Consider the following 22665-nt stretch of genomic DNA (forward strand, 5'->3'; position numbering starts at 1 on the left):
AGTAACCTTCTTGTTACCAACCCCCTTGTTCCTATGGCCTTGGGATGGTAATAAAGAAGTGTTTAGGGGGGTATGTTTTATTGTCCCCTGTGAATCCCTCCCGGCGGGGGCAATGACCTCCCGTGATAGAAGTGTGGCAGGGGTCGCAGGTGGAATAGCTTGTTCTGGACTAAACTGTTCAGCCTCTCGGTCAGCAGTGCCACCTAATCCTAGCCAGCAGGTCCAGCTCAGTAGGCCCAGAGTCTGGGCCAGTGACTGACCTGCCGCTTAGGATTGTATCCATACTATCCTCTGGGGCCAGTGAGGTGGTAATACTGGTGTCTGGGTCAAGGGGAGAGAATCTATTTGAGCATAAGATTGGGAGAAGAGTTATCTGGACTTGTTGTAGAACTAACCCCCGTTCTAATAACGGAGGTGGAGAGCAGGGCAAAACAGCGTCCGCAAGGAAGTCAGGTGATATTGATAGATGAACTTGCGAGGGCTTGTTGCTACTTTGCTGGTTGGAAAACATTGTGGGGATAGTTTTCTTACGAAGTTTATTAGAGGTTTTACCGCCCCTCGGCTCCACGTTTTCTGTGCCTTTTTGAGTATTGCTACCCAGTGTTTCCTCACAATCATTAACAATTCCCTCGATTCTGCCCAAAACATAATTAAGAGCAGCATGCGGGCTCTTTTTTGCTTTCTTCCCTTTTTTGGTGCCAGCGGCACTACCTCCCTCCATATCTTTCCTCTTCCCCATTATGATCCCCCACAGAACCTATAAGGCTGGGTTGCAGTAGAAAACAATATCGCAAAATAATAAGGTGTAAAAAAAAAAAAAATAAAGAAAAGAGAAAAATACCTTAAGGATACTAAAATCTAAAAGCATAAAACCATGGTAGACACGAAATATAATAACGTTCAGGGACAGTATGTAAATATTGCAGCAAGGACTGAGGCCCACATACAAGGTAGTTTGAGTGGGGCAGCTACCATAGAAAAAGTCTAATAGTCACAACCACAGTCCAAACTTTTTGAAAAAGTAGCCACAAATCAGCAAAAGTGCCTGTTTGGAGGCATGTGAGCGAAATACCAATGATGAAAGGGGGGGCCCGGCCTCTGTCGGCCCCTGACGGCCACAGACGGCCCGCCCTTTGCCCGGGCTTAGTCCGCGCGCGGTCCCGCGACACGGGGATGAGGTGGTTTAAAAAGCGCCTCCAGGTGCGGGTGGTGGGCTTTAGCTTCCGGCCTCTGCAGCAAGTGTGCCTGGGAGTTGTAGTCTCCCTCCAGACCGCGGCCACGAGGATGACAAGCGCGGCGGCGGCGGGAGGGAGACACGAGCGAAAGCAAGGCTGGCAAGGTGAAATTTAGTGCTGGGAGGCTGAGGGTCCGCACACAGGGCTCCACGCTGCAACACAGTTAGTGATGATTTGTCCCCCGCTCTGCCGAGGATGAGGAGGTCTAAAAAGCGCCTCCAGGTGCGGGTGGTGGGCGGGAGCTTCCGGCCTCTGCAGCAAGTGTGCCTGGGAGTTGTAGTCTCCCTCCAGACCGCGGCCGCGAGGATGACAAGCGCGGCGGCGGGAGGGAGACACGAGCGAAACCAAGGCTGGCAAGGTGAAATTTAGTGCTGGGAGGCTGAGGGTCCGCAAACAGGGCTCCACGCTGCAACACAGTTAGTGATGATTTGTCCCCCGCTCTGCCGAGGATGAGGAGGTCTAAAAAGCGCCTCCAGGTGCGGGTGGTGGGCGGGAGCTTCCGGCCTCTGCAGCAAGTGTGCCTGGGAGTTGTAGTCTCCCTCCAGACCGCGGCCGCGAGGATGACAAGCGCGGCGGCGGGAGGGAGACACGAGCGAAACCAAGGCTGGCAAGGTGAAATTTAGTGCTGGGAGGCTGAGGGTCCGCAAACAGGGCTCCACGCTGCAACACAGTTAGTGATGATTTGTCCCCAGCTCTGCCGAGGATGAGGAGGTTTAAAAAGCGCCTCCAGGTGCGGGTGGTGGGCGGGAGCTTCCGGCCTCTGCAGCAAGTGTGCCTGGGAGTTGTAGTCTCCCTCCAGACCGCGAGGATGACAAGCGCGGCGGCGGGAGGGAGACACGAGCGAAACCAAGGCTGGCAAGGTGAAATTTAGTGCTGGGAGGCTGAGGGTCCGCACACAGGGCTCCACGCTGCAACACAGTTAGTGATGATTTGTCCCCCGCTCTGCCGAGGATGAGGAGGTTTAACAAGCGCCTCCAGGTGCGGGTGGTGGGCGGGAGCTTCCGGCCTCTGCAGCAAGTGTGCCTGGGAGTTGTAGTCTCCCTCCAGATTCCTCAAATATCAATTCCCACTTGGATTACTGTAATTTTCTTTATTTAGGGATCACATAAAAACAGATCATTAGGCTTCAGATAATTCAAAACAAAGCTATCAAGCGAGTTAGACCACCGACCCTCGGTCTAGGTCCACGCTCTCCCCGCAGCTCCGTTGTGCCGTCTCTTGCCTCCAGACCCCGACCTCCTCCTTGGGAGGTTCGAGGCGGCTGCACAATCCTGTGCCTGCTGCCCGCTCCAACTGGGACCAGACTGCCTGCAACCACCGTAACCTTTCTCAGCCGTTTTTTTTCCTTAATTATTCCTTGTTGTGCCACTGTTATTGTGCCCATCTGTGTCTGGCTCTAATTCGACCACTGTTTTTATTTTCTCGTGCCTGCCTGTTCCTTTCGCCGCTGCTGCCCCTGCGGCCCCTCCCCCCTGGAATTCTCCCGCTTCCGCCTCTCCTCCCTCCCACCTCCCCTACTTAATGGCAGCCGTTGTGCGAACGCGCGCAGCGGGTGCGCCTTCGGCGCGCCAAAGGCAAGCCCGTCTGTGACCCGCTTGCGGCCAGGAACCCTGGACCTCCCACCACCCATCGCTACGACACCACCCTCCTCGCACTCAACCCTGGAAGACTTAGGGAATGCCAACAGGCCTCGCCAAACACGACCCACGGGCAGTTCCACTGCTGCCATCCCTCACCGCCACCCCGGCCTCCAACACAGCCGACGCCAGCACCGGCGACACCCTAAAATGCATCCTCCTCAACGTACGCTCCGTACACAAACACGCCATGGAAATCTGGAACCTACTCGACTCTCTCTCACCCGACATCTCCTTTTTCACAGAGATCTGGACCAATGTATCCTTCGCCCCCGACATCAGCACCGCCATCCCAGATGGATACAAGATCCAGACGAAAGACCGCCCCAACCACCCAGGAGGGGACCTCGCCATCGCCCACAAGAGCACTCTTCACCTCCAGCAAAACCTTACCCTCCGCCGAACACCTGCACTTCCAGATCACCCCCAAAGCCACACTCCAATGAACCCTCATCTACAGACCCCCCAGCCCCAGAACACCCTTCGCCACCACCATCACCGACTTCATTGCACCCCCCGCCATCGCCTCAACAAACTACATACTCATTGGAGACCTGAACTTCCACCTCGTCACCCACAGCGACCCCAACTCCACTATCCTTCATGACAACCTCGCTAGCATCGGCCTTAAACAACTCGTCAACACACCGACCCACAGAGCAGGACACACCCTCGACCCCATCTTCGCGGCAGGAAACAGCATCCAATTCAGCCACACAACGCAGCCGCCATGGACCGACCACCACTGCGTACACTTCGCCATCAACAAACCCAAGGCACCCAAAGCAGCCCCAAGCCCACCACGAAGGAACTGGAGCAAGCTTACCGATGAGCAACTTAACTCCACCCTCACCCGAGACAACCACACCTGGGCACCCGACGCAAACGATGCAGCCAGAGAACTCCACACCTGGATCTCCAACTGTGCAGACGAGCTCGCCCCGCTACGCAACCCCGACAGACAACGCACCAGGAAAGCCGCCTGGTTCAGCACCGCTCTCCAAGAAGCCAGGTGCACCTGCAGAAACCTGGGGAAGAACTGGAGAAACACCAAGACAGCCGAAAACCACACCACCTACAAGGACGCCATGACGGACTACCACAACCAGATCAGAGCCTCCAAGAGGCACTTCATCCACAACAAAATCCTGGCCAACTCTACCAACTCCAAGGAACTTTTCAGTGCCATTCAAGAATTCACCAACCCACGCAGCGAAGCCACAGACATCACCCTATACCAAGACCTCTGCGACAAGCTGGGAACCTATATCCACCTCAAGATCAAAAACCTCTACGACAACTTTATCAACCATCCACCAGGCGCCAATGATGGCCCCCCCGCACCCCCAGAAACACAAGCCAGCCCAACTGGACACCGATCAAGGCCGAAGACACCGCCTCGACCATGAAAAGCATCCACTTGGGGGGCCCCCACCGACCCCTGCCCCCTCACATCTACCTCAGAGCCGTGGCCGCCATCGCAACCGAACTACAACGCACCATCAACACCACCTTCAAAACAGGCACCATCCCAGACGACTGGAAGTGCGCAGAAATCAGACCCCTGCTCAAGAAGTCCACAGCTGACCCCACCGACCTCAAGAACTATCGGCCCATCTCGCTCCTCCCCTTCGCAGCCAAAGTTGCAGAGAAAACAGTCAACAGGAAACTGACACGATTCATTGAAGAGAACGCCGGCCTCGACCCGTCCCAATCCGTATTCCGAAGCAACCACAGCACAGAGACCGCCCTACTCGCCGCCACAGACAACATCCGCACCCTCCTGAGCCAAGGCCACTCCGCAGCCCTCATCCTACTCGACCTATTTTTTTTTTTTTTTAAAACATGTTTTTATTGCAGCATTTTCAGCAAATAACCATCGGGGCAACCGACACCCCCGTACAATCTCCGATCACACCCCTCGGTTTAGCAATGCACACAGCCATTTAGCCCACATCCCGGGGGCCGGGCGGCATATATAGACAGTTAAGCAAAGTAACACTACTATCGCCTCATAGCGGTGCCCGATCCATGCCCCATGAGAGCCTCTGCTTTTCTGTCCAATCAGATTCTCTACCCATCCAACTCAATATAACACTACCCTCCTACCTCAGGAACTCCCCCCCCCGCCCACCCCACCCCCCAACTGCTGCTGATGTAAGCCCCTCCAGTGGTCCCTAACTCTAATTCGTGCCCTATCAGTGGCCTTCGACACCGTCTCCCACCGCACACTAGTCGCCAGACTACACAACGCAGGCATACAAGGAACAACCCTGGACTGTATTCGATCATTCCTCACCGGAAGAAGCCAAAGGATCAGACTCCCACCCTTCCTCTCTGACCCCACAAAAATCACCTGCGGAGTCCCACAGGGTTCATCCTTGAGCCCCGCCCTCTTCAACATCTACATGGCCCCCCTCGCCGCCATCGTCTGACAACACTGCCTCAACATCGTATCCTACGCCGACGACACACAGCTCATCCTCTCCCTCACCAAAGACGGCGCCACTGCCAAACTCAACTTCCAGAAAGGAATGCAAGACGTCGCAGTCTGGTTGACCAACAGCTGCCTCAAGCTCAGCGCCGAGAAGACAGAAGTCCTCGTCCTCTGTACCACTCTTTCTACATGGGACAGCACCTGGTGTCCGACCGCCCTTGGAAGCCCACCTACCCCCTCAGACCACGCCAAGAACCTCGGCTTCGTACTAGACTCATCACTCACCATGAACCGACAGGTCAACGCCGTCACCTCCAGCTGCTTCAACACCCTCCGCATCCTCCGCAAGACCTTCAAGTGGATCCCCCCCTGAGTCAAGGAAGACAGTCACCCACACACTCATCACAAGCAGACTAGACTATGGAAACGTACTCTACGCCGGCATCAACAAGTCCCTACTCTGCAAACTCCAGACAATACAGAACACCGCCACCAGACTTGTCCTTGGAATCCCCCGACTCAAACACCTCAGCCAACACCTACGAAGTCTCCACTGGCTCCCCGTGGAGAAAAGAGTCACTTTCAAAATCCTCACTCACGCTTACAAATGCCTACACAACAACAGACCCAAATACCTCAACGACAGAATCAACTTCCATGTATCCAAAAGAAACCTCCGATCTTCCAACCTCGCACTGGCCGAAACCCAGCGCATCCACAGAGCCAGAGCAGGTGGAAGATCCTTCCATCACATTGCAGCCAAGACCTGGAACGAGCTACCAGCAGATATCAGACGCGCCCCCTCCCTGAACACCTTCAGGAAGACCCTCAAGACCAGGCTAGTCAGCTAAACAGATCTGCGGACCCCCCCCCCCCAGTGCTTTGAGACCCTTTCGGGTGAGTAGCACGCTTACAATTCCCTGATTGATTGATTGATTGATTGAGCCACAGCTGATCCTCGCTATGCATAGGCCAACCTTATGTTACACAGCTTCCCTAGCTGACTTCATAAAACACTTCTTTTTAAAACCTGTTTTCTCATACATAAATGCTTATATGGATCTCCTCCATAATTTCTTAGATCCAGGTTTAACAAATACAAGCCTTCATGCACCCTACACTCCTCCTCTGCAAATCTTCTTAATGTACCCCAATTCAATAGTTTTGCTGGCGGCAGTTCTTTCTCAGTCCTTGTCCTTCGAACTTGGAATAATAGCTTTCCTGTTGAATTTAAATCTACCACGTTTCACCTGATGTTCAGAACACGTCTGAAAGCTCAATTTTCTTTTCTCCTTTTCCCCCCCCCCCCCCAATAGTGGCACCTAGAGCCTACTGGGTGATTTGCCGCTCCTTTTAAACTCTCAACACAAGGTTGTATTTGACCCACTTTGCAGTCGGACCCGGTCCCAGGGCACAAGAGACAAACAAGATCAACCTCCACTGTTGAGGCCCAGTAGCTCCTGCCTGCCTTGTGGCCCAACAAAAGGAGTCTGACACCAACTTTGACATTGATTTTCCTTTTCAAGCAATAAAGCTCTTTCAGAGCAAAATAATGTTAATTCTCTATTGATTTCTTGGTGAAGAACAGATAGGTAATCAGCAGTCTGTCCATGCCTGTATTAGAACCTACCAAACTGTCAGTTAACTCGCGAACCTGGAGGCCTGCTGCTGATCCCCTGCACTTGGCAGTTATCCTAAACATCCAGGACTCCTATAAACAATAACAGGCATCTGGGGGAACAGGGCAGCAAAATAAGCAAAATTAGATGCAGGCCACCAGAGAAGGAAAGCTATTAAAATAGTGAATTACAGATGCAGCAATTGGTGATGTATTATCATTAAGTACTCAATTGTATTTACTTCAGGAAGTGTATTCACGACTCCTGTAATGTTGCAAACTATGTTCAGGACAGCAGCACTGGTAAACTGTGGATAAGAGGTACAAAATCCAAGAAATACGCAAGTACAATCATTGGAGAGTGGAAGGAAAGGAGGGTGGAAAAGCAAAAATGGTGCATAGTGAAGTGTTATAAACCCCTCAATGCGCATAGTTGTCGGGTATCGAATGAATGGAACCCTTGCATACTGCCGTAATCGCCTGTGCCCTGAAGCAGGAAATAAATGTCAGTGGAAGCCATATTGGAGAGGGTAAACTAATATTACTTCAGAACATGATAATTTTAAGAGAATCCAATGTGGTCATGTGGAGACCGGACCATTTACACACTGCGTCTACCGCGTGAGACCCTCCATGTTCCCATCACCCCTAAGTCTCCAACACAGAGCACACCTGTGCCTTACTTACAGCAGGGATCGTGCTCTGTTGTCCTCTAGGTAAATGACAAGATGTCTTCAGCGTCACACAGGGAACCTGAACCTGCCTTTCCTAACCCTCTTAGGCCACATAGTGGTTGCTTGCTCTTGACAAATCTCCTAGCTGTTTTGCTTTTATTTTCCTGTACCTGCCACTCGCCTGACTCTTGCATGTATTTATCAGAGTTTTTTTCCTAACTTCCGTAGCTTTTTTCCTCTGAAAAGATGGCTTTTTCTCTTGTCTGGTTCTTACTTTACTCCTTTTTCTCTAGTTTACTTTGGATTCAGGTGTGAAAAAAGTTATTATCAGGCGTTGTCTTCGAACAAAGAGGACAAATTTTACTGTCGCGAAACAGACCTTCACTTGACAGAGCTTTGCCGTTCTCTCTGGCTTGATTCTCTTTGTGCTCTTAGCTCCCTTCCGACGGTAATTAGCATCCATTGATCCGTGTGCAGCTTTCTTTTCAGTTTTCTTTTGTAGACAGGTCTAGTAGACTTTTGGGCCATATACTAGTTATCTAATTTTAGTTAACGTGGTATGTTTGTGGTGTGGCAGAATTTCTTGATCCAACAAAGGCTTACATCAAAAGAAACAAATAAACGACTTTCATCTGATGCAGAGTATGATCACTTCGATACTGTAAAATAAATTATGAAAGGACATAAACAGGTTCTTCTATGTTACTCTTTGTGTAAATAATCGCGCTGTTTATTCCTTTGTGGGTGATGTATCACATTATTTTGGCTTACATTTGGCAACAAAATGATTAAGGCAATCAAAGGGAACATTTGAGAAGCACAACCTTTTATGATGCAAAAGGTTTTTAGAGCAAGGACTGGCCATTTCTCTGCCTTTTTAGGCCTCGCTGAGCCAGCGCATGCGCTGCTCTGTGTGACATTTAGTTAGTGGATTTTTAAAGTGCTACCAGAGGCTTTTCCTGGCCTCAAGCTTGCATTCACGAGTGCGTGCATGTGCGCAGCCGCCATCTGTCTTTCTTCCGTCTGGTCGTCATGGCTCATAATGCACAGCGCTCTCCCAAGCGCCTCGCTCTGCCCTTCCGCCACCACAGAGCGAGCGCGTCCCTGTGATCACTTCCCGCTCGTGATCACTTTCGCTTTCATGGCCGCGCGGCCAATGCTTGTTATAAGTGTGCATATGTGGAAGGGGACATCTATTGCCTTTCCCAAGGCTTGCTGTATATATTTGCAAATGAGCTGCCTGACCTTACGCGTTCCACATCCAGTAGCACTTGGACCACTTTTGCGAACATCAAAGGAATCACCAGCTCTTCCTCTTTAGGTCTAGAAATGTGTGAAAGGGGCCCGTCTTCACCAAACTCTTGACGCTGATGATGTAATTTACCAGCTTATAGCTGCCATGGGGCCTTGATCTTGTTAGAGCGAGTTCTGTGAGCTGACGGCACGTGACTCCCCCATCCCCCCTGCCCGTGCTGGGGGCTGTTCGCACCTTTCCTTCGGCCGCTGTCATAGAGAGTTCACACTGGCATCTGTGGGCTAGGAGAGACAGCCCGGCGGCGCACACCTCCGAGAGGCCAGCAGATACGTACGTGAGAAGCATGTCGGTCATCGGTCTACCGTTTGACCGCCATTCCCAGACCTACTCGGCCTGACGGGCGATCTTTGAAACAATTTGCAAGTGTGACTGCCCTTCCAAGAGCCTCCCATTCAACAAGACATCATGTTGCCAGATTTAATGCATTCAGCTTCAGTTTTTTGATTGAACAGTTTAGTTGAAATTGTTACACAGAAATTGAAAGCTTTGAATTTCGCATATGACCAAATGCATGTGGCTATTTTTTACGTAGTCGTTGGTCAGCCTTAAATTCTGCCACATGGCTCTGAACGTATAATGGGGACCCCTTTACGATTAAAGGGTAAGCACTAACTCACTAAAGGAAAGCAGTTAAAAACCCTGTTTATATTCTAAATAATTCAATAACAGCACATATGTACCTATGCCACCTGCACAGAGGTCAGTCATTGACAAAGACCATGTTTTTCCCCTTTGACCTTGTGAAAAGGATTTTCTTAAATGTTGGTGAGCTTAAGGGTCCCTCTAGCAGTGTCACCAGCAGAGCAAGAGTCCTCCACACAGGCAGGATGTGTGTATGCGGCAGGAGGTGTGCACGCTCTGGAAGCTGACTGCATACATGCACAAACAGCAGCTGCTGTACTGAGGGCACCATTCCAAGCTTCCACCATGTACAAAGAGCAGCATCTAGTTTAGAGTGCTCTACATGAGTGCCTATAGTGCTAAGAGCACCATTGCAAGCTTACACTGTGTGCAAAGAGCAGGAATAACAAGCATTGGCATAGCCAATAGGTCTCGCCTTTGGGACCTTATAAGTGTTTAGCCGTGCAACACTTAATGTTGTTGCACCAAGGATATTGTGCTGGATAACTAAACACTTATAAGGTCCCAAAGTCGAGACCTATTGGCTATGCCAATGCAGTTCGGGCTGGACTGTTCCCATGAGGCACAGGGTCAGACTGATTTGCATATGGCCATGTCTGAACTGGGGTGGCAGAGTGGGCTAAAGAACGGTGATGGATTAAACCCAGATCAGTTGACTGGGGGTGAGTGCTTGCAATGTTCAACACTCCGTCCATCATTTCCTTTGGTTTTGCTTTGTTCGCCATAAGTTGGCAGGGTATGCTCAGACGTGAGTCCCTTGCTCACTTTGCCACTGGATTCAAGCAAGCCTGGCTGAAGACGGCTGAAATGCCAGAAACCGGTCCTAGGAAGCTTGTTTCCGGTCCAGGGAAGACATGGCTTGGCAGTTCGGGCTGGACTGTTCCCATGAGGCACAGGGTCAGACTGATTTGCATATGGCCATGTCTGAACTGGGGTGGCAGAGTGGGCTAAAGAACGGTGATGGATTAAACCCAGATCAGTTGACTGGGGGTGAGTGCTTGCAATGTTCAACACTCCGTCCATCATTTCCTTTGGTAATGCTTGTTTTAGGTCTCGCTGAGCCAGCGCATGCGCTGCTCTGCGAGTCATTTAGTTAGTGGCTTTTCAAAGTGCTACCACAATCTTTTCCTGGCCTCAAGCTTGTGTTCACGAGCGTGTGCATGTGCGCAGCCTCCATGTGGCTTTCATGGCTCATTAAGCCTTGCTCTCCCAAGCACACAAATAGAGCCTTCATCCTTAAGTAAAAGGCATTAATGTGAAAAGAGTACGCGGGCATGATTTATTTATTATGCCGTGACGCTCGTGCCTGCTTTGTTTGCCAGAGTTGCACGACCTGTAGCTTTTAATTATTTTTGGCACTTGTTTGTTAAGTTGTTTTCGTATCCTCTTGTAAAGTTGACCCTAAGGTGCTGTATTTTCATTTCAGTCATTTAGCCAAAATACGTGGCAATAATTCTTTGTGCAGTGTTTAAAAATGTCCTTGAAAATTGCTAGTAAAGATTGGTAACATGCATGTATGGTAAAGAACAGTGTCACCCGAATCCAGTTTGAAGGCGGGCTCGATTATTTTTCTTTCAAACTTGGTTTTAACTTAGCATATCTACTCGCAGCTTTGTGATTAATACCTGTGAGGGCCAGCAGTGTAGGCTTTACTGCACAATGCTACAAATATGTCCCAGTCTTATTCTCCCAGCAGCCCTCCCCGTCCTCACTCACTCTTAAAACAAATAATTGTACTCTCAGATGCAGTTTGTGTGTCACGTGACCTGCATCCTTTCATAGCAGAGGGTGGCAGGCCTTTAGATAAAGCTGAGGATTTTAAAACAGGCTTGTGCTCTTGAAAGGCGTATAGGATCTGGGCAGTTAGTCACATATTAGGAGGAATGGTGAATAGGAACATTTTGTATGATTGCGGGAGCCTCTCAGGTCAGTAACACCAGTCACACATCAGTCACACATCAGGCCGTCAAACATGTGTTAGAGACATTTTCTGAACCAAACTGGTGTCTTGAACCACAGTACGGTCTAGAACATAGGCCAGCTTCCTATGGGTTTAGTTTTAACTGTTGTTCAAAAACCAACTAGTGGTTTTTCCATACAAAACAAACCTGAACAACAAATTCTTAAATCACGTTTTCGTTGATCCTTTTATGCTAAATTTATTTAGGGGATGCTGGGTGAATGATTTTGGGAAGATAGCTCAGTGATTTGTGTTGTTTCTGCTGGGAACTGTGAGTGAATTGCAGGTTCTCATACTGTAAAGTTGATAGAGTCTTCCGTCTTTCTGAGATTGATAAGACGAGTCCCATTTTCGATTGGGTGATAGTAACTGTACATACAAAAGTTCCTCACAAAGCACTATAGAAAAAATATATTATTATTGCTTGAATTGACCACTGGTTCCTCAGCCATGTCAGTTGCTGGTGTTAGCTAAATACTGGGTTGAAAAAACATTGGTTTCCACTCAAGGTGCTCTTTGGGCAGCATGTGGAATGTCTGCAATAGTGGTAGTGTGCGTTCTAAATTAGAATAATATCTGTCAAAAGGAAGATAAAGATGTAGCAACGTCATAAGTTCTTACTTAGGTAAATTGGCTAAATATGACCTTAAATTTGTATTACAAATGTAAGCTGGGCTTAAAACCCTATGACGTGCACACTAATGTATTTTTAATGAGTGCACTGTGATTGCATAGCTGCAAAGTAGCCCCATTTCATGTAAGCTTTTAGTCCTGACTTACCTTTTGGAATCGGTTCTGCCGAGGGCTTGCATGCACGCGTCTGCATGGACAAACATGGCTGCTCTTGCCATTTGGCCATAGCAAACAGCATGCGCGTGTCCGTAGGGACTGTGGACAGCCCAACGCCATTTTGCATTTTGGTGTCCTAGCAACGAAAATGCTGTTTCTGTACGGCGTGGAAGGTGTCCTAGCAACGAAAATGGTTGTTATTTATTTATTCTTAACTGGCACGTTTCTTCAAAATGCCGCTTACACTGAGTTTGTATTTATTTTGTTGAAACGCGCGCCCTGTAACTTGGTGCGCATTTTTGTGTGTTTTTGTTGTTAAAAAGGCTGCTTTCAGAACACAGCTTGCCGGGGTTTGAAGAGTTTGGAAGTAGTCACTCTCTACTACTCTACTCTCTACTACTCACTCTCTACTACTCTACTCTCTACTACTCACTCTCTACTACTCTCTACTACTCACTCTCTACTACTCACTCTACTACTCTCTACTACTCACTCTCTACTACTCTACTACTAATCTACTACTCTCTATTCACACTCTACTACTCACTCTCTACTACTCTCTACTACTCATTCTCTACTACTCACTCTCTACTACTCACTCTTCTACTCTCTACTCACTCTCTACTACTCTCTACTCACTCTCTACTACTCTGCTCTCTACTATTAACCCTCTACTACTCTCTTCTTCTCACTCTCTACTGCTCACTCTGTACTACTCACTCTCTACTACTCACTCTACTACTCTCTACTACTCACTCTACTACTCTCTACTACTCACTCTCTATTACTCTACTACTCACTCTACTACTCACTCTACTACTCACTCTCTGCTACTCTCTACTACTCTCTACTCACTACTCACACTCTACTACTCACTCTCTACTACTCACTCTCTACTACTCTACTCTCTTCTTCTCACTCTCTACTACTCACTCTTTACTACTCTCTACTACTCACTCTCTACTACTCTCTACTACTCACTCTCTACTACTCACTCTACTACTCTCTACTACTCACTCTCTATTACTCTACTACTCACTCTATTACTCACTCTCTGCTACTCTCTACTACTCTCTACTCACTACTTACACTCTACTACTCACTACTACTCACTCTTTACTACTCACTCTACTACTCTCTACAACCCACTCTCTACTACGCTCTACTACCCATTCTCTACTACTCTACTCTCTACTACTAACTCTCTACTACTAACTCTCTACTACTCACTCTCTACTACTCTCTCTACTACTCACTCTACTACTCACTCTCTACTACTCTCTACTACCCACTCTCTACTACTCTGCTCTCTACTACTAACTCTACTCCCTCTCTCCTACTCCCTCTCTCCTACTCCCTCTCTACTACTCTCTACTACTCACTCTACTACTCACTCTCTACTACTCACTCTCTACTACTCTCTACTACTCTACTCACTCTCTACTGCTATCTACTATTCTCTACTCACTCTCTACTACTCTACTCTCTACTACTCACTCTCTACTACTCACTCTCTACTAATCACTCTCTACTACTCTCTCTCTACTACTCTCTCTCTACTACTCACTCTCTACTACTCTCTACTACTCACTCTCTACTACTCACTCTACTACTCTCTACTACTCACACTCTACTACTCACTACTACTCACACTCTACTACTCACTACTACTCTCTATTCACACTCTACTACTCACTCTCTACTACTCACCCTCTACTACTCTCTACTACTCATTCTCTACTACTCACTCTTCTACTCTCTACTCACTCTCTACTACTCTCTACTCACTCTCTACTACTCTGCTCTCTACTATTAACCCTCTACTACTCTCTTCTTCTCACTCTCTACTACTCACTCTCTACTACTCTCTACTACTCACTCTACTACTCTCTACTACTCACTCTACTACTCTCTACTACTCACTCTACTACTCTCTACTACTCACTCTCTATTACTCTACTACTCACTCTACTACTCACTCTCTGCTACTCTCTACTCACTACTCACACTCTACTACTCACTCTCTACTACTCTACTCACTCTCTATTACTCACTGTCTACTACTCTCTACTACTCTCTACTCACTACTTACACTCTACTACTCACTACTACTCACTCTTTACTACTCACTCTACTACTCTCTACTACCCACTCTCTACTACGCTCTACTACCCATTCTCTACTACTCTACTCTCTACTACTCACTCTCTACTACTCACTCTCTCTACTACTCACTCTACTACTCACTCTCTACTACTCTCTACTACCCACTCTCTACTACTCTGCTCTCTACTACTAACTCTACTCCCTCTCTACTACTCCCTCTCTACTACCCTCTACTACTCACTCTACTACTCACTCTCTACTACTCACTCTCTACTACTGTCTCTCTACTACTCTCTACTACTCTACTCTCTACTACTAACTCTCTTCTCCTCTCTACTACTCACTTTCTACTACTCACTCTCTACTACTCTCTCTCTACTCTACTACTTTCTCTACTACTCACACTCTACTACTCACTACTACTCACTCTCTACTACTCACTCCACTACTCACTCTTCTACTCTCTACTACCCACTCTCTACTAACTCTCTACTACTCACTCTCTACTACTCACACTCTACTCACTCTACTACTCACTCTCTACTACCCTCTCTACTACTCTACTCTCTACTACTATACTCTCTACTACTCACTCTCTACTATTCTCTACTACTCACTCTCTACTACTCACTCTCTGCTACTCTCTACTCACACTCTACAACTCACTCTCTACTATTCTACTCACTCTACTACTCACTCCACTACTCTCTGCTACTCTCTACTCCTCTCTACTACTCACTCTCTACTACTCACTCTCTACTACTGTCTACTACTCACTCTCTACTACTCACTCTACTACTCACTCCACTACTCTCTACTACTCACTTTCTACTACTCACTCTACTATACTACTCACTCTACTATTCTCTTATGCTCACTCTCTACTACTCACTCTACTACTCACTCTACTACTCACTCTCTGCTACTCACTCTCTGCTACTCTCTACTCACTACTCACTCTCTGCTACTCACTCTCTACTACTCTCTACTATTCTACTCACTCTACTACTCACTCCACTACTCTCTACTACTCTCTAATCTCTCTCTACTACTTTACTCTCTACTCCTCTCTACTACTCACTCTCTACTACTCACTCTCTACTACTGTCTACTGCTCACTCTACTACTCACTCCACTACTCGCCACTCTCTACTACTCTCTACTACTCTACTCCTCTCTACTACTCACTCTCTACTACTCACTCTCTACTACTCACTCTACTACTCACTCTACTACTCACTCTCTACTACTTTCTACTACTCTACTCTCTACTACTCACTCTCTACTACTCTACTCTCTACTACTCACTCTCTACTACTTTCTACTACTCACTCTCTACTACTCACTCTACTACTCTCTACTACTCACTCTCTACTACTCTACTACTCTACTACTACTCTCTATTCACACTCTACTACTCACTCTCTACTACTCACTCTCTACTACTCTCTACTACTCATTCTCTACTACTCAGTCTCTACTACTCACTCTTATACTCTCTACTCACTCTCTACTACTCTCTACTCACTCTCTACTACTCTGCTCTCTACTATTAACCCTCTACTCCTCTCTTCTTCTCACTCTACTACTCACTCTCTACTACTCTCTACTACTCACTCTACTACTCTCTACTACTCACTCTACTACTCTCTACTACTCACTCTCTATTACTCTACTACTCACTCTACTACTCACTCTCTGCTACTCTCTACTACTCTCTACTCACTACTCACACTCTACTACTCACTCTCTACTACTCTACTCACTCTCTATTACTCACTCTCTGCTACTCTCTACTACTCTCTACTCACTACTTACACTCTACTACTCACTACTACTCACTCTTTACTACTCACTCTACTACTCTCTACTACCCACTCTCTACTACGCTCTACTACCCATTCTCTACTACTCTACTCTCTACTACTCACTCTCTACTACTCACTCTCTACTTCTCTCTCTACTACTCACTCTACTACTCAATCTCTACTACTCTCTACTACCCACTCTCTACTACTCTGCTCTCTACTACTAACTCTACTCCCTCTCTACTACTCCCTCTCTACTACTCACTCTCTACTACTCACTCTACTACTCACTCTCTACTACTCACTCTCTACTACTCTGCTCTCTACTACTAACTCTACTCCTCTCTACTACTCACTTTCTACTACTCACTCTCTACTACTCTCTCTCTACTCACACTCTACTACTCACTCTACTACTTGCACTCTACTACTCACTACTACTCACTCTCTACTACTCACTCTACTACTCTACTACCCACTCTCTACTAACTCTCTACTACTCACTCTCTACTACTCACTCTCTACTCACTCTACTACTCACTCTCTACTACCCTCTCTACTACTCTACTACTATACTCTCTACTACTCACTCTCTACTATTCTCTACTACTCACTCTCTACTACTCACTCTACTACTCACTTTACTACTCTCTACTTCTCACTCTCTACTATTCTCTACTACTCACTCTACTACTCACTCTCTGCTAATCACTACTCACACTCTACTACTCACTCTCTACTATTCTACTCACTCTACTACTCACTCCACTACTCTCTACTACTCTCTACTCTTTCTCTGCTCCTCTCTACTACTCACTCTCTACTACTCACTCTCTACTACTGTCTACTACTCACTCTACTACTCACTCCACTACTCTCTACTACTCACTTTCTACTACTCTCTACTACTCACTCTACTATACTACTCACTCTACTATTCTCTACTACTCACTCTCTACTACTCTCTACTATTCTACTCACTCTATTACTCACTCCACTACTCTCTACTACTCTCTACTCTCTCTCTACTACTTTACTCTCTACTCCTCTCTACTACTCACTCTCTACTACTCTCTCTCTACTACTGTCTACTACTCACTCTACTACTCACTCTACTACTCACTCCACTACTCTCCACTACTTTCTACTACTCTCTACTACTCTACTCTACTCCTCTCTCTCTACTCCTCTCTCTCTACTACTCACTCTCTACTACTCACTCTCTACTACTCACTCTCTACTACTCACTCTACTACTCACTCTACTACTCACTCTACTACTCACTCTCTACTACTCTCTACTGCTCACTCTCTACTACTCACACTCTGTAGCTCTCTACTACTCACTCTCTACTACTCCGCATTATTAGCTTAGATGCGGAGGAAACAAGCATTGGCATAGCCAATAGGTCTCGCTTTTGGGACCTTATAAATATTTAGGTATGCAGCACTATATCCTTGGTGCAACAACATTAACTGTTGCATGGTTAAACACTTATAAGGCCCCAAAGGCGAGACTTATTGGCTATGCCAATGCTTGTTTATCAAGTTGTACAGGACCTCTAGTTTTGCCCTTTTATCTGTGCTTCCGCTCGTAGCAGATATATGCACTTTATTGTCTGAATACATTTGAAAAGCAGCAGAAGGTATGTAGTATGTTTCTATGTTGAGCTTGGTAATAGTGTGTCTTGTAAAACAAACCGGGTTCTTCACTTTATTTGGTTAAAAGGCTAACTAGCCACCACCATCTGCAATAGTTTGCATCTCGTTGCTTGCTTAGTGTATTAACCGGTTTTGTGAAAAATTAAATTAAAAGCTTCTGCAATGAGTGCTACTTTAGAAGTGTATTAATTAAAATATGTCACACTAAATGTGTGTATTATAGTTAAAGAGCCTGTTTATCCGAATATCAGCGCATTTACTCTGGAACTGTGAAATACAAAGAAAACGGTTGTGTACATGTATACAGGTACTGGATATGTCGAGTAGTTAACACTGAAATGAATTACTCTAACCCACAGGAATGCTGGCCTTGGAAATGCTCGGTCGGAGAGCCCACAACGACCACCCAAATAATTTCTCTCGGAGTCCCCCCTATACAGAGGATGTAAAATGGCTTCTAGGGTTAGCTTCCAAACTAGGTAAGGCATAAGAGTTTTTTTGTTCTAATTTATGTGTACATGCATTACTGTGAACCCTTTTAATCACTTTACAGTTGTAGTGGAATCTCAAAAGAGGGTAGGTGAAGTATACATACGTTAAAATATGTTTTGTCCTAACGGTCAAAATGGAACCTATTGTGTTTCTCACTTACATGGGCAGCAAAGAACGGTTTAACAGTGGTGAGCAAAACAATATGTGCAACAACTGATCCATAATCAAATATTATGCAAATCTGGTGGCGATATATAGGCAACCTGGGACAATGACCGAGCCTATCGTGTTGTGCACCATTGTGATACTCGGCAAAGAATATCAGACGTAAGCCCACCAGGAGGCCAAAACCTTGATCCTGGTCGCGCAACATTGTCAGTATTGTGCAGGTGATAAAGCAGGAAAACGTTTGGCTGAGCAGGGAGGAAGCAGAGGCATACCATATTGGTAGAGAATGGTATCTCCTACACTACAGCCAGGGAGATTGTAAAAGTGTTTGTCCAATATTATGCTGACTTCTATAAAGCCTGCCCACTGGCTGACACTCCCCAGATAAGGTATTATCTTGATGGGTTGCCGGTCCCGACCCTGACTGAGGATGACCGCCAATCTCTAGAGAGGAACGTGGCCCTCTCGAAGGTGCTCGTGGCCATAAATAATTCGAAAACAGGGAAAACCTGTGGACCTAATGACATACCAGCAGAGCTCTTTAAGAGAAATGCTGGGATACTGAGCCCATACCTGCTTAAATTATTCATGGAGGCAAAGGATGGTGGCACACCCCCCCCCCCCCCTCATCCTTCGGAACTCCACAGTAGGGGTGATTCATAAGCCTGGGAAACACACGAAGTGTAGCTCTTATCGCCGGATCTCCCTCTTGGGCATTGAGACCAAAACTCTGGCCTCAGTCCTAGCTAAGTGGCTTCTATCAGTCATTACCGCCCTAATTCATAAAGATCAATATGAATTCATGCCAAAGAGGTCAACCAGGTTCAGTCTTTGCAGGCTCTATAATTGGCTGGAGACTGTACAGCACAGAGCTGACCCCCATACGTTCCAGCCCCTAGAACCCGAGAAGGCATTTGATGCCGTTCATTGGCCCTTCTTGAAACAGGTTTTGGTCCTAAATTCCGGGTTTGGATAGACTTGCTTTATAAAGAAACTGTGGCCCGGGAGAGGGTGAATGGGGAACTGTCTGCGGAATTCCCAATCAAGAGGGGCACAAGGCAGGGATGGCCTCTGTCCCCCCCTCGCCCTAACGCTGGAGCCCTTAGCTTGTATAGTCCGATCACACCCAGACATCACAGGGTTTAGAGAGAGGGAGGGGGCGACGGGATGAACAGATCTCACTCTATGCCAACGATACCCTACTGTATGTCACAAGCCCACGTACAACACTCCCAGGAGTGTTTCATATATTCGAACAATATGGGGCATATGCGGGCTATAGGATTAATTGGGACTAATCCAGCATATACCCTGCAGGAGGACCCTGGGACGCATGTGTCATCCCTTGACAATTGCGCATAACTAGGGAGGGGTTCTGATACCTGGCTTTGTATGTGACCACAAACCAGAAAGATAGCCTAGAACGTAACATTAGGAGAGAACTGGCAGACTTTCATTGGGATGTAAAAAGATGGAAAACACTGTCGTAACACTATTAGGAAGAGCCGCCATGTAAAAGATGATAATGCTTCCGAAACTTCAGTGCATTCTACAAAACACATATCACAAGCTCCCTGAAGAAATTTTTGTTTAGATAGAGGGAAAAGTCCAGACCTTGGTTTAGAGTCCAGTCCAGACCTTGGTTTAGAGTGGAGAACACCGAAGGGTGGTGCTGCAAACGCTACAGCGCAACAATATAATGGAGATATTTCTCTTCCAGACATCAGGGCCTATTATTGGGCTGCCCACTTGATAGTAGTCAAGAATGGGATCACTAACCTGGGGACCACCCGACCTATGTGCTGGAGAGAACACATTTCCACACCAGCTCAAACCTGCACTACTTCTACAGTGTCAAGGAGTCAAAGAAGCTACTGTTGGCAACCCAGATGACTATAGAAGCATGGAAAGGTGGATGAAATGGGACAGGTTACCCGGGAAATTATCCTATGGGTAGGGACCCATCTGAAGGAAATCGGAAACCTGAAGGGTTCCAGGGCATCGGATACTCCTGGGATTTCGAAACTGGGAGACTTCATAGTAGACAGAACTTTAGTCCCCTTTAGCTCCCTCTAAAGAGACTACCATCTCAACGCAACCCAACACTTCAAATAATTGCAACCCAAACATGCTTGGCAAGCAGAGGGTCGTGCCATTGAGAATATCCCTGAATATGCACTGTTAGAGGGAAGACTGCTTCTGGGGAAAATAGAAGAGAAACTGGTGTCATTGACCTATAAGACAATTATTAATAACAGGCCCGACACACTGACAAACCTAAGCCCAAGGAAGTCGAAAAGAGGTTGGAGACCTGGATCACAAGGCGTGGGAGGCAGCCTTGATGCACCTGAGGGAAGTTGCAATCAAATCCAGACTCAGGCTAATTCAGTTTACGATCTTTCATATGATATATTATGACTGGGCCTGCCTGCACAGATTTGGAAGGGTGGACCTCCTTAGTTGTCTGCGATGTAAGGCAGAGAGGAGGTCATTCATACAACGCTTTGGGAGTACCCTAACATTCATCTATACTGGACAGCCATAGTGACTGAACTCAATAAAATGCTGGGAGAAACAATGCCTTTTGGCCCTAAGTATATCCTGTTTGGTATCCTCACAGTGGTGGATGTCCCCTGAGCCAAACTCCTGTTTAGTAATTTAGGCCTCGTATTGGCAAAACGGTATGTGACTAAGCACTTGGGTGTCCCAGAACTTCCAACCCTCCTTGAAAGGAGAACAGGGATGGATGTCTACATGGCAGCTGAAAAAGTCACCTACAAGTCCAGAGGGTGCCCCGAAGAAGTTTCACATGGTATGGGGTCTCTCGCTAAAACACTATGGTATTGATATTGGGGACATCGAGGAACTATCCCACAGCCTCAGTGATGATCAGTGGTGTAAAGGTTTACATGTTTGCTGAATGGTCACTGAAAAATTCATTAATTCTGCACTGTGCAACTTTGAGCTACTGTGCATCTACTCCCATGTAATTATGTTTTTTGTGTGTTGTTCTGCATCATGTGTTTGCAGAAAACTCTAATAATTTTCTTTTTTTAAACAAATATTACAAAAACGAATGTATGAATTAATTATATTTTATACATATTAATACCAGCACATAGTTTGTACAAAATATAAATTTAAAATATCTATCCTTTGATAATATTTGATATAACTCTGAATGATATCGGGGCACTGTTGAGGTCACGGCAAGATGGCCGCGCTTTAGCGTTGCTCCACCAGCCAGGAACAAAATCTGACAATAATCCGGGCTCAATGTAGTCATCACTGGCCCAGAACGCAGGAGATATACTAAAGACCCACTCCTGCAAACGGCGGGAGAAAAAGAATGGCTGCTGTACTCCCCATGTGCCGAAATCTCAGGTCGACCCACAGAACATGGCGGACATGTGTAATGGCTGGTGAGGTGGAGCAGGGGACGCGGCGTCGAGATGGAGCTGAGACGCTGCTCTGGGCCCCTGCGGCGCTGCTGGCGCCTGTGAGGAGCCGGTGAGGCCTCAGAAGAAGGGCATCCTCCGCTCCGGTCGATCCACTGTGAACCCTCGCCCCTTCTTGTGGGAAAACAAGGGTGGAAGAAACAAAGAAGAAAGAAGTACCCTACTGGAGTCTGAAGGAGCCCAGGTGGTGTGCGGCAAAACGGTGAACTGGGCGATCAATAGTGCGCTGAACACCCGAAAACACAGGTCAGGAAGCTTGCGCACCTGGCGCTACACAATCGCAGATTGTCGAGTAGAGGCAAACTAGAGCAGTGGAGACCCAGTGGCCCCGCTGCCACTGAAATCACACAGAAACACAGTGGAGCATAGGGCAGTAGCACTTGGCCTACAGTCCAAAGGGGAAGATTCTACCTCAGAAACAGCTAGGAAGTACAGCACATAAACAAGAACAGTGACAGTACGCTGGAAGCTTGCATCAGGCAGTAACAACACTAGTGGACAACGACACACACGACCCCCTGTTGAGGTTGGAACCTACACAGCCTCCCCCGCAAAGCGTATTAAACCGGTTACAAGAGGCCTTGCCGGCACGGGCGGGGAGCCCATAAGGACGGCTCCGCTAGTGTGCCACTTGGTGCCCTGACAAGAAAACTGAGAACCCGCTG

The 22665-nt window shown here is 47.2% G+C and overlaps 1 protein-coding gene across 4 annotated transcripts in view; it reads left to right on the forward strand.

The window, feature by feature from the left end:
• The window catches only part of ZSWIM8 (zinc finger SWIM-type containing 8), a 2297361-nt gene that overhangs the window by 2045419 nt on the left and 229277 nt on the right, over nucleotides 1-22665 (forward strand). For all 4 annotated transcript variants that reach the window (XM_085603517.1, XM_085603518.1, XM_085603514.1 and 1 more), the window contains one exon: nucleotides 18242-18361. In XM_085603517.1, coding sequence (XP_085459643.1) covers nucleotides 18242-18361 — 120 coding nt within the window. The remainder of the gene's footprint in view (nucleotides 1-18241; nucleotides 18362-22665) is intronic.

The sequence above is a fragment of the Triturus cristatus genome, chromosome 1_2 (assembly GCF_964204655.1).
Source record: "Triturus cristatus chromosome 1_2, aTriCri1.1, whole genome shotgun sequence".
Taxonomy (NCBI): domain Eukaryota; kingdom Metazoa; phylum Chordata; class Amphibia; order Caudata; family Salamandridae; genus Triturus; species Triturus cristatus.